Here is a 13331-nt window from a genome sequence, read left to right on the forward strand (position 1 = left end):
CACTCTCCCTCAGCTGTTGTCTCGTTCTGACTGATGAAAAAAAACTAAAATAAAAGACACTGCATAAACTCCACTACCGTGTGTTTATTTAAATATAAGTACACCTACATGTAGGCCTAAGAGATTGCAATAGAAGCCTGTATATTACTTTTAGGACTATAGAAAATGTGTCAAGGATGTATAAATTAAATAGGCTAAACTTCAGCTGGAGTCTGATTTACTACGGCAACACTGTTGACGCATCAGTGATCTCTTTTCATCCCGCATTCTTTCTACAGCCTTTAATACCAGTTTTCAGGCTGCCAAATAGTACACACGTTAGTGCAAATGAACCAGAGATATCAGGGTTTCAATCTCCACCTCTGAGAAGTTACGCTTCTCAGCCGGATTACGTCTCACCATGTCGTAAATTGTAGGGGCGAGGCCTCAAAACCCAGAATATATTGGGGCGTGATATTTAAATTACGATCGTTTCCAGCCGCTGCATTTATCAATGTACGACCATTCTCACGCTCTGATTGGTGTGATACGAACGTTTCATGAATCACACGTGCAGCCTGTCGTTAGATGATTACTGCGCTGGTTTCTACGTTAGGTTGATAAATGAGGGCCATTGATTTTAATGGAAACCTAATGACTCCGCCGCCGTTCAGGGGCCGTTCCACAGCCGTTACGCAGCTGGTGGAAATTGGGTGTTACAGAAGTCATATGTGAGTGTATCATAGTCGACTGCCATCATAGTTATCCCTTTAACGATTGTGAGCACGGTACCTCTACACCCTTGTCCATCCTTCTCTTCAAGAGTAAAACCGAGCGATTTGAGATATGCTTCTGTAACAATGGTCTGGGACAGAATAGGAGTATGACATTGTGTGAAAAGTATTATACCGATCATATTTCTGTTCTTATACCAGGTATAGACCTCATAGTCTCCGATGGGCCCTTTGAAATTTCTCCAGGCACGGGATCATCCTTTAAACAACTGTGGCGTTGCGACACTAGTCTGTACATGTTTTTGCCATGGAGTTGGTGGGGATGTTGAACCATGTTAATGTACTAGCCACCAAAACCATCCCCTGGTCACAGGCACATTGTAAAATGGCACAGTTTTATGACTTGGAGTCCTGTCACTGGCGTATCTCTTACCATAGTATGGAGTGTTTTTTTTTTTAGCAGATCACATAAATAACATTACCTATTCGATGTCCCTATTCGCAAACGAGAAAATTAAGGGCTTTAAATTATTGTCTTCAACTCAAAAGTCTCAACATATACCCTCCACCATACCCCCACATCATCACATACCCTTCACCATACCTGCAGATTGGCAAAGTTTTATTTCAGTTAGCCTAATAGCTGGTTTGATTTGCATTCAGAGATTATTTTATGGAAAGTACCCCATGCCAATCTGTAGGTATGGTAAAGGGTATGTGATGATGTGGGGGTATGCTACTGTCAAGAGTTTCCTACTAAAGGGATTGAAACATCTACTGTAGTTCTATTAGCTTTACTACATTGCTGCATGGTTTTTATATTTTCATGACTTTATATGTATTTACTTTCATACAATATACAATATAATTTCTATATGATATATCAGTTATAGGGATCCATTATGAGTGCTCTATTATTTTAAAAGGCAATCGTAGCTCCTTCTGCCTCCGTAGTACTGAAGCTACGTGGCTCCCTCCCTCTCGTGTAGCCTCCACACTTGGTAGTACCTGGCGGAGGGCCAACTTCAATATCTTGAGGCAGTCTTTTCTGAAACAGTACAGACTCCGCAGTAAAAGAAGCAGAATCAGCAGAAAAGTACAGTCCCTCCCTCTGTATGCTCACCCAATAAAAACTCTGTGAAATCCTTTGTTTCCGACACATTCTCGCAGACTGCTTACACTCTGTTAAACTGTCTCACTACTTGCAAGAAGAATAAAGAAATAACATAGATAACTCCAGGTTGGCAGACAATCTTAATTTGCAGCTTCATCACCAAACAGATTTTCCACAACAAACATTTTTATTCTTTGATTTTCAAACTGAAATAGATTTACATTTTTTAAAACATGAACTTATGTAAACATAAACATCTCTGTAATAATAATAATCAATAATATAATCAAAGTAGGGGGAGGCAGGCCAGTACACCCTTATCCGGTTGGGGAGAAGTCTAGCCTGACCAGGCTAACCTGTCTCTTAGTTATGCGGTTATAGTTCTAGACTGCCGGGGGGACTTCCTTCCTTTGACACACTGAGCTGCTCTCTCCTCTCTCTCCTTCCATCTGTGTGCATCCTTGTCCCAGAAATGCTTGTTACTAACCTAGCTCTGGGAAGTTTACTTCCCAGAGTCCTTCCTTTTTGTTTTCGGCCAGCTTATTTCCTTGGAGTACATTGGCACCAAGATCTTGGTTGCAGCTGTCGCCGTGGTCCTGCTCCGCTCTGTGGTGCCCTGCAGTGTCCTGCTGCATCCAGCTATGCTCTGCTGGGCCACGCTACACCCTGTAACGCCCTGCAGTGCCCTGCTATGACATGAACTACTACAACTACCATTTGTAGTCACTGTTCCATTATCTTTATTGTGACTATTATTGCCACTGTTCATCACCCCCCCAACCAGCACCATCAGACACCTCCTACCAAGAGCCTGGGTCTGTCCCGTCAGACACCCACTACCAAGAGCCTGGGTCTGTCCCATCAGACACCTCCTACCAAGAGTCTGGGTCTGTCCTGTCAGACACCTCCTACCAAGAGCCTGGGTCTGTCCCATCAGACACCTCCTACCAAGAGCCTGGGTCTGTCCCGTCAGACACCTCCTACCAAGAGCCTGGGTCTGTCCCATCAGACACCTCCTACCAAGAGCCTGGGTCTGTCCCGTCAGACACCTCCTACCAAGAGCCTGGGTCTGTCTCAGGTTTCTTCCTAAGAGGGAGTTTCTCATCACCACTATCACACTAAATGCTTGCTCTTGGGGGAATTACTGGAATTGTTGGGGCTTTGTAAATTATAGAGTGTGGTCTAGACCTACTCTATCTGTAAAGTGTCTCGAGAGATATCTTGTTATGATTTGATACTATAAATAAATTGAAATTAAAATTGAATCTTTAAACCTTTATGAAAATGAATAACTAACAACTGAAGCTGCTGCAATAAAACATGATTAAAGTGAAAAATCAAAGAAGAACATTTCTGATGTTAAAGACACAATCAGTGAGACAAATGTGAACCAAAGTGAAGCCTCGTCCTCCACCAACATTTAAACCACAGGACAGGAAGTGGTTTCCTCCTACAGAGAACACAGAGACATTGAGGCACCATATAACCAGAACCCAAACCCAGGGTAAAGAGGTTGAGTGAATGTGGTGTTGAAGGTGTAGAGGTGGATCAGGGAGTCAGAGGAGACTCTGTAGAAGGACAGAATGCCAGCAGGACAGTCCACATACACTGCTACTCTTCTAGAGATAGAGGAGGAGGAGATGGGGAGGACTGTTCTGCTGTTATTGTGACAGACATAGTAACCATCATCAGAGCAGTTCAGACTCCAGGACTGATCATTCCATCCAAACATACAACCATCACTGTTTCCTCTCCTCCTGATTCCTCTGTAACTCACTGCTACAGAAACCCCTCCTCTTCTCCTCTCGACCTCCCAGTAACAGCGACCAGTCAGAACATCTCTACACAGCAGCTGACAACAGTTGTCAAATCTCTCTGGATGATCAGCACATGGCTGCTTCTCCTCCTCCCATGTCACCTTCCTGTTGTTGTCAGACAGTTTGAGGTTTCTGTGTGCTGTGTTTGTGTCCAGTGTGAGTTGACAGGAATCTGATGAAGAGAACGAGACAACACAGCAGCAGTTATTAATAACATCATTAGTTAAACTTTAGTTCATTATTATTGTGACGGGGCACATGGCTGCCATCACGGTAGCACTGCGCTACCCATTTTAGATCTCAAAAAATGAGTGAAGAGGTTGCCTGTATATGTTTGTTTGACATGTCAATATGTTCAGTTACTTATACTGGTTTCAAATCATCTGTTAACTAGCCATTCATCAAATTCCCCACAGTAATCCGGCAGTTTTGTGCATATATTTAACATCAAATACTGTGGTGATTTGCTATAGCTACATTCATTTATACATCATTGTCTATTGTTTAAAACCATACAGATTGTCACAAACATCACCAGTTATAATAATCATGCAACATTTATGTCTTTGTTAACTAGTGTTTGTTTACTGGGTTTAAAAGCTAGTGGAGGGTAACATGATCTTTGTCTTACAAGCATGTGATCTCTTTGTTATAAGGGAAAGTTTGACGATCCTTGGGTTTAAATGACTGACTTCCGGGGTAACAGAAAGTGACATGAATTTTAAGTAACACATTTATTAGCCAGCAAGAGGTCTTGTGGCTTTGGCTAATTTGAATGTCAATTATATAAATGATATGCTGTAAATGTCTAGCTGCTTAGATATATTAATGTTGGCTGTATGGAGCCGTTACGGTCTATTCACCTGAGCCACCCCTGCATGGTATTATTGTGTTGGTATGTTCCAATTTGAGGGGCGGGGCTTCTGGCTATATAGAGTGGCAGTAGGAATTGCTGGGGAGGAGGGCTGTTGGAACACCTGAGGGAGTAGGATGTAAATCCTCAGAGTGATTACTTGATTTAAGGTAAATTAGTCAATTAGTGAACGGTAATTTTTATATTATCATTCTTGCCTACCTGGCCTTAATTGGGACAATAATAATAAAATCATTTCAACATCATCTTTGACTCATCCTGAGTTTACATCTGCTCAAGACTACTCTTCAACATCTACTCTCAACAATTATACTGTTATTGAAATTATATTTAATAACTAAATAATTAATAACTGGTTTATAAAGCATTAAATAACAATGTTTATACTTTACTTTTACTTTATTCAGGACACAATCATATCTTATCCACATGCCTTATTATCTTTTAGCAGCATCCAAATAATGTTTGATACAATTTATTAATATCTTACAAATACTTCAATATATAATATATGTAAAATATGATGGGAGCAACAATTAACTGTTAATAATAACAATTAATAATTCGTAAACATTAATTTTCATTTATATATAAAGTTAAATAATGATGCATGTAGTCAGTAATGTTCTAATGAATAAAAACTATCAGCTGTATATTTAAAGATAAACTAACACACTTACATTTCATCAGATCACGCCTCTGGACCCTGGAGGAAGAAACACAGTCAGAATGATTTTCTATCCAACATGAGTCCTAACTGCTGTTAGACATGATGCAGAGTTCCTCAGTTTGTCAGAGAGACAGAGAAACTCATCTCAGTTAACTGGTCTCTGGTATCTCAGAGGAACGGGAAGATCATGTAGAAATAATAAGAGACACAGACATCACTGATCTGCTCTGGTTTCATTAATGTCCTCCCACATGATAAAACACAATGTGGAATATGCATTGAGACGTTTCTGCTCATCACATCGTTTGTTGCAGTACTCTCTGAAACATCATGGGGGCGTACAAACAAAATCATCTGTGAATAAGTAAGTAGTAGAGAAGAAGTCGAGAGCGGAGGTAAAGAAAAGCAGGCTGCCTGGCAACAGCAGTAAACCCATTCATAAACACGATGTACCAGTAAACATCACATTTCTACATCTACTCTAATTATTAATGCAACGGTGGTTTATCTAGAAGGATAATACCTAATAATTTCAAGAAAAGATGTTTTATGGGGAAAATACTTTTAAGTTGACCTGATGATGGAGCTAGAACGAAAGTCAGAATTATTACAATTCATCACATGGGGAACATTAATGTCTGAACCACATTTCATTTAAATCCATCCAATAGATAAGATGTTTTCACTTAAAGCTAAAAGTGTAAACTTGCTGGTGACGCCAGAGGAACACTCAGAGGATCACTATGGATGAATCCTCTGGGGAATTAATGTCACAACAAGATATTATCTCAACACTATCCCTAGAGCCATGCTGCTCTCAGGACTAAAATGAGAATGAGTTTTGATGTTTCCATTCTAAACTTCTGTATGTGTTTCCTAACTCAGGCCTACTCTTTCCTCTGAACAGATATATGAAGTTCTTCAGATGAAGGACAAGAAATTAGAGGCACCTGCAGAGTTTGAGCTCTTGTTGTATGTTCATACCTGAGAGGGTCCACTGTGTGTTGCGGACCAGCAAGCAGATTCAATCCCCTCTGGGGCTGTTGGATCCCCTCCACTGGAGTGAAAGTAAAAACAAAGTAAGATGTCAAAAAACGCTTAAGGTGTGACAATAGATTATCCATACAAGGACCATATTTCTGTGAACTTACCAACAGACAGACTGAACTGTCCCGGATTTAGCAAAGTTTACCGAGATTAAACTAAGCTTTGTAGCGACGGCTACATCGTAGTGAAAAGTAAAACTACTGCAATCTTGTAATGGGTAATGAAAACACCAAGTCACCTTTTTTTATTTTTTATTAATCATTTCTACCTGCACTTTAATGTTTTAATTTGTTTTATAATTGTTTTCTAACTGCTCTTTAATGTTTTATGTAAAGCACTTTTAATTGCCCTGTTGCTGAAATGTGTTATATAAATAAAGCTGCCTTGCCTTAAAATCAGAGTTAGTCCCGCCCATGGCGCTGATTGGATGATCGTTAGTCCTTGACTCAATGTATGCTTGAAACTGCTGCTTTATGTCACAATGCCAGGCTATTAATCAGTTAACTTGGTGTCAGACAGATTCAAAAGGTCTGGACCCAGGCAACAGTATTTTATAAATACAGACCTGAAGCCTCAGCGATTTGATCCCTCTGAACCTGCTCTCCTGATGCCATGCCTTCTCCTTCCTTTCGGTCCTAGAAAGAGAAAGATGTCAGCCAATCAGAAATGTGTTTTAATTTCCTTCTTCCTTCCCGTTCCCCGCCAGAGGAGATTGGCTAATCACTGCTGTTTGTTACCCCTGTGTTGAGTGTTTAAATGTTTCTTGTGATCTAACCAGTGTCAAAAACTGAAAAGGGGTTTTACATTTTTTTTTTAAATGTATTTATTTATAAGGATGACGCACATTTCTGTAAATGTGTCAGCAGCTAATTCTGTAGTCCTTTGGTGAGATGTTTTAAAAGGCAGAGCAACAGGAAACGGAGAGACATTATACACGTTAACATTTACAGACAGAAGACAAGACGCCGACAGCACCAGCAACAACTAAACTAACTAAAGTTAGTTGTTGTTATTATTATCATCATCATCATCACTTCCAATTCAAGCTGCTATCAATGTTAATAATTTTTCTGTAAAAATAGTATAGTAGTAGCAGTGCAGGGCGTAGCTAGTAGTAGGCTATAGATAGATAGATAGATAGATAGATAGATAGATAGATAGATAGACTTTATTAATCCCAAATTGGGAAATTACTCAGTTACCAGCAGCAGGTAGCAAGATACCAAGGTCATACACAACACACCTACTCACTCACAGACAAACCAAAAATACAAGAAATATACTAGAAATAGTCGGTGGGGGTTATCCATGATAGAGGACAGTTTGTTAAGTGCCCTCCTCTCCACCACAGGTTTCTAAGAGTTTGGTTAGTGTACTCTAACTTGCAGGAGTAATTTTTTTCTGAGAAATAGCCATGATCATTATTTCCCCAGACTGCTGTTCATCGCTGCTTGGAGCTTTAATTACCTCTATATAGTTCAGATATATAGATATAGTTGTAATCACAAAATTTGGTGAAGCCCATTCAAAACATGTTTTATGTCCCCAAATTGAAAAACTGCAAACAAAAAATATCAAAATGAGTTATTTTTAGTTACGGATATGAATATTGTGAACCTTTAACAGATGAGTCTGTAGGATTCAGTGAAACCAGAGTTTTAAGATGGTTGTGTTGAACATACCTCACGCTGTCTGACTAGTTTTGACATTCTCTACATTTTTCACTGAACAGTGTTGTTGTACCTGAAAGCCTCTGGCAGTAATTCATAGTATTATATAGTCATTTAACTCAGAGAGAGAGATTCTACAGAATATTTCAAATAGATATTTTTGAATCAGCATGAAGAAACCTTTCTACTGTCCAGTTAAACAGAGACACAGCACACAGACTATGTTTACATGCAGCCAATAACCCGTTCAAAACCGGAATATTAGCAATAACCCGGTCGCGCACGGCCATGTAAATACCGGCAAAAACCCGAATATGCTACCTGGGTTACCCCTTTTCTAACCCAAAATTTTGGTCATGTAAACGGGTATCGGCATATCCCCATCAAAAGGAACATTGAATTGTGTTCTGCGCATGTTCTATTCACAAGGAATCTTGGTCTTTTGAGTAGAGGAACTTCTTGTATGCCAGAAAACATAGTTATAATAATAATAATAAACACATATATATAAACATATAAACACACACACACACACATATATAAACATATAAACACACACACACACACACACACACACACACACACATATATATATATATATATATATAAACATACACACACACACATATATATATATATATATATATATATATATATATATATATATATATATATATATATATATATATATATATATATATATATATATATATATATATATATATATATATATATATATATATATATATATATATATATATATATATATATATATATATATATATATACATACACACACATATATACACACACACAAACATTTTATATATATACACATACATACATATACACACTCATTATATACATATACACACTCATTATATACATATACACACTCATTATATATATATATATATATATATATATATATATATATATATATATATATATATATATATATATATATATATGTATATATATATATATCAATCAATGCAGAAAAGCTGCGCGCAGTATACCGGAAGTAAACAAGAAGTAGAGGTAAACATGGCGAGACGCAGTACAGCACCACACTTTTGGAGCGAGGAGGAAACCAGTTTCTTTATTAGTGTGGTGAAAACCAGGAATATAATGTCTTTTGTTGACGGCAGAAAATACCGAGATAGTGAGATTTATAAGAAGGTGACCGAGAAGTTATTGCGTCCGTACGTCCAGTCCAGACGCTAACCGTGCGTCACCGTTTACATCAGGATATCGCCAATTGATTACAGATTCCATGTATACAGGAGTAACTCTCTCTGCTCACGCATGTAAACGGGATATTCCGAATGTTTCAGAAACCCGAATAGTGACCATAACCCGAAAATTGACAGCTTGTAAACGTAGTCAATGTGATCAAAGTGATCCTGATTATCAGACATTTCCAGATTCCTCTGCTAGGATTCTCACCTGCTGAACTCTTCAGGTCGACCTACAGACTCTTTAAACCTTTGTGTGTCGAGGAAACACTGGCAGGATGAAGCTGCTCTTCTCTTTTCTTCCTCTTCAGTCTGAGTGTCTGTGTGCGTCTGATCCGAAGACAACGGCACACCCTTATAACTTCAGTCCAAGTCTAAAAGAAATCTGTTACGTCAAAACCTGTCCAACAGGCGGTAGATATCAGCCAATCAGAAATGTGTTTTGTTTTCCTTCCTCCTCCCTGTTCCCCACCAGAGGAGATGGGCTAATCACTGCTGTTTGTTACACCTGTGATGAGTTTAAATGTTTCTTATGATCTAACCAGTGTAAAAAAAACGATAAGAGGTTATACTGATTTTTTTAAATATTAAAAAAATATTAATAAACATTTCTGTAAATGTGTCAACAGCTAATTTTCAACTGTAGTCCTTTGGTGAGATGTTTTAAAAGGCAGAGCAACAGGAAACCGTGAGATATTATACAGGTTACCATTTACAGACAGAAGACAAGACGCTGACAGCACCAGCAACAACTAAACTAACTAAAGTTAGTTATTATTATTATTATTATTATTATTATTATTATTATTATCACTTCCAATTCAAACTGCTATCAATGTTAAGAATGTGTCTGTAAAAATAGTAGTAGCAGCACAGGGCATAGCTAGTGGTCTCCTAGTTTCATAAGATAGTTTTCATAAGATATGTTTTGGTGTGCATACATTACCGTACGGTATCACACGGCTCCCCAGAGAGGAGAGACTGTGTACACACTGCAACCTGCAGGAGGTGGAGACCGAGGGACACTTTCCTCCTGCCATCTGTAGCAGGACATCAGGGACACTTTTTACCCACAGATCACTGCCATCCACAGAGACTGAGACAGCCTGGATGGCAGCCAAGGCAAGGCAAGGCAGCTTTATTTGTATAGCACATTTCAGCAACAGGGCAATTCAAAGTGCTTTACATAAAACATTAAAGAGCAGTTAGAAAACAATTAAAAAACAATAATAAACAAATTAAAAACAAGAATAAAATTGATAGTGCAGTATAAGAATAAAAGTTACAGTGCAGTATAAGAAATTAAAGTTAATAAAATAGATTATTTAAAGAAAAGCAACATCAAAAAGATAGGTCTTTAGCTTAGATTTAAAAGAACTGAGAGTTGCAGCGGACCTACAGGTTTCTGGGAGTTTGTTCCAGATATGTGGAGCATAAAAACTGAACGCTGCTTCCCCCTGTTTAGTTCTGACTCTGGGGACAACAAGTAGACCTGTCCCAGACCACCTGAGAGGTCTGGGGGGGTCATATTGTAGTAGACCTGTCCCAGACCACCTGAGAGGTCTGGGTGGGTCATAATGTAGTAGACCTGTCCCAGACGACCTGAGAGGTCTGGGTGGGTCATAGTGTAGCAGACCTGTCCCAGACCACCTGAGAGGTCTGGGTGGGTCATAGTGTAGCAGACCTGTCCCAGACCACCTGAGAGGTCTGGGTGGGTCATAGTGTAGTAGACCTGTCCCAGACCACCTGAGAGGTCTGGGTGGGTCATAGTGTAGCAGACCTGTCCCAGACCACCTGAGAGGTCTGGGGGGGTCATATTGTAGTAGACCTGTCCCAGACCACCTGAGAGGTCTGGGTGGGTCATAATGTAGTAGACCTGTCCCAGACCACCTGAGAGGTCTGGGTGGGTCATAGTGTAGTAGCAGATCAGAAATGTATTTTGGCCCTAAACCGTTCAGTGATTTATAAACCAGTAAAAGTATTTTGAAATCAATTCTTTGAGGCACTGGAAGCCAGTGTAGAGACTTCAGTACTGGAGTGATGTGATCCACTTTCCTGGTTTTAGTGAGGACTCGAGCAGCAGCGTTTTGAATCAGCTGCAGCTGTCTGATAGATTTTTTAGGGAGACCTGTAAAGACACCGTTACAGTAGTCAAGTCTACTGAAGATAAAAGCATGGACAAGTTTTTCCAGATCCTGCTGAGACATAAGCCCTTTAACCCTTGATATATTTTTAAGGTGATAATAGGCAGATTTTTTAATTATGTTAATGTGGCTTTTAAAATTTAGATCTGAGTCCATGACTACACCAAGATTTCTGGCTTTGTCTGTTGTTTTTAACATTGTCGTTTGAAGCTGAGCACTGACTTTCAATCGTTCCTCTTTTGCTCCAAAAACAACCGCCTCAGTTTTTTCTTCATTTAATTTAAGAAAGTTCTGGCACATCCAATCATTAATCTGTTCAATGCACATATTTAATTGTTGTATTGGGCTATGGTTCCCTGGCGATAAGGTTATGTAAATTTGTGTGTCATCTGCATAACTATGGTAACTTATTTTGTTATTTTCCATAATCTGAGCCAGTGGAAGCATGTAGATGTTGAACAGAAGAGGCCCCAGAACTGAGCCTTGGGGAACTCCGCACGTCATATTTGTATGTTCAGATGTATAATTACCTATAGACATAAAGTAGTCCCTATTCTTTAAATAGGATTCAAACCACTTTAGTACTGAGCCAGAAAGACCAACCCTGTTTTCCAATCGGTCAAGCAATATGTCATGGTCTACCGTATCAAATGCAGCACTGAGATCAAGTAATACTAAGACTGAGATTTTGCCACTATCTGTGTTTAAGTGGATGTCGTTAAAGACTTTAACAAGAGCCGTCTCGGTGCTGTGGTGTGGTCGAAAACCTGACTGGAAGGCATCAAAACTGTTGTTTAGCGATAAGAAAAGGTTGAGTTGTTGAAAAACCACTTTTTCTATGATTTTACTTAAAAATGGAAGGTTTGATATCGGCCTATAGCTGCTCATTAGTGTCATGTCTAGATTGTTCTTTTTTAGGAGTGGCTTGATGACTGCAGTTTTCAGGGCCTGTGGGAAGATACCTGAGAGCAGAGATGTGTTTACAATCTGTAGAAGATCAGAAGCCAAACAATTCGAAACATTTTTGAAAACACCCGTTGGTAGAATATCAAGGCAACAGGAGGAGGTTTTCAGATGTTGTATAATGTTTTTAAGGTTGATCGTATGAAATTGTGTCAGGTTGGAATTTGACAATTAGACAACAGTTCAGATGCTACTGCTACTGGAGGGTTTGTTAATCTATCAACAGTAGTAAACAAAGCACGTGAATTATTAATGTTTCTGGCAATAATGTCAGAGAAAAAGGACCGCCTTGCATTCCTTAGTTCCAGATTATAAATGCGAAGTCTCTCTTTATAGATGTTAAAGTGGACCTGGAGATTAGATTTTCACCAACTGCGTTCAGCTTTTCGACACTCTTTTTTCTGTTCTCACAACTATAAAATTTCTCCATGGAAATCTTTCCTTACCAGAGACAGCTTTGACCTTAGTGGGAGCAATAGCATCAAAAACATTTGTAATTTTACAGTTGAAATTATCTACAAGCTCAGTGACTGAGGCCCCAGTGAGGGTGGGTGTAGAGGAGAAAAGCTGAATGAATGATTCACTGGTGTTTTCAGTGATATACCGTTTTCTGATTAACTTTGTTTGAACACTTTTGGGCAGAGAGATAGTGCCGTTAAAGAAAACACAGGAATGATCAGAGAGAGCAACATCAGTCACCACAACCTTGGAAATGTTCAGACCCTTGGAGATAATCAAGTCCAGAGTGTGCCCCTTATTGTGCGTGGGCTGTGTCACATGCTGAGTCAGTCCCTAGCTCTCAAAAACACAACACAGTTCTTTGGTCCCTCGGTCCTGGGGGTTGTCAACATGAATGTTGAAATCACCAGCAATAATTACACGGTCAAAGTTAATACAGATTATAGACAACAGTTCAGTAAAGTCGTCAAAGAAGGATGCACAGTATTTGGGTGGCCTGTAGATATTTAGAAGTAGAGCTTGAGGGGAGGATCATAGCTGAAGAGCCACATATTCAAAAGAAGCAAAATTTCCGTAAGATATTTGCGTACATTGGAATGAGTCATTAAACAAAATGGCGACT

At 39.1% G+C, this 13331-nt stretch overlaps 1 protein-coding gene across 1 annotated transcript; it reads right to left on the reverse strand.

Annotated features, from left to right (window-relative positions):
• Positions 1-3277: 3277 nt before the first annotated feature.
• LOC114569431 (stonustoxin subunit beta-like) lies at positions 3278-9518 on the reverse strand. Its single transcript, XM_028599244.1, has 5 exons — positions 9355-9518; positions 6801-6870; positions 6173-6245; positions 5199-5224; positions 3278-3816 (listed from the first exon to the last, which is right to left on the reverse strand). Exons 2-5 carry the CDS (start codon positions 6847-6849, stop codon positions 3278-3280), a joined length of 687 nt encoding a protein of 228 aa, XP_028455045.1. The 5' UTR covers positions 6850-6870; positions 9355-9518.
• Between the last annotated feature and the right edge of the window lie 3813 nt (positions 9519-13331).

This window comes from Perca flavescens, chromosome 2 (assembly GCF_004354835.1).
Source record: "Perca flavescens isolate YP-PL-M2 chromosome 2, PFLA_1.0, whole genome shotgun sequence".
NCBI classification, from domain to species: Eukaryota; Metazoa; Chordata; class Actinopteri; order Perciformes; family Percidae; genus Perca; species Perca flavescens.

Bases quoted from the DNA above. Each gene is read 5' to 3' on its own strand.
- LOC114569431 (XM_028599244.1), bottom strand. From the start codon at position 6,849: ATGGCATCAGGAGAGCAGGTTCAGAGGGATCAAATCGCTGAGGCTTCA. The intron at 5,225-6,172 runs GTATGAACATAC...TTCTTCCTCCAG, and splicing joins CACACAGTGGACCCTCTCAG to GGTCCAGAGGCGTGATCTGA. The intron at 3,817-5,198 runs GTAAGTGTGTTA...TCTCTTCATCAG, and splicing joins GAGGCGTGATCTGATGAAAT to ATTCCTGTCAACTCACACTG.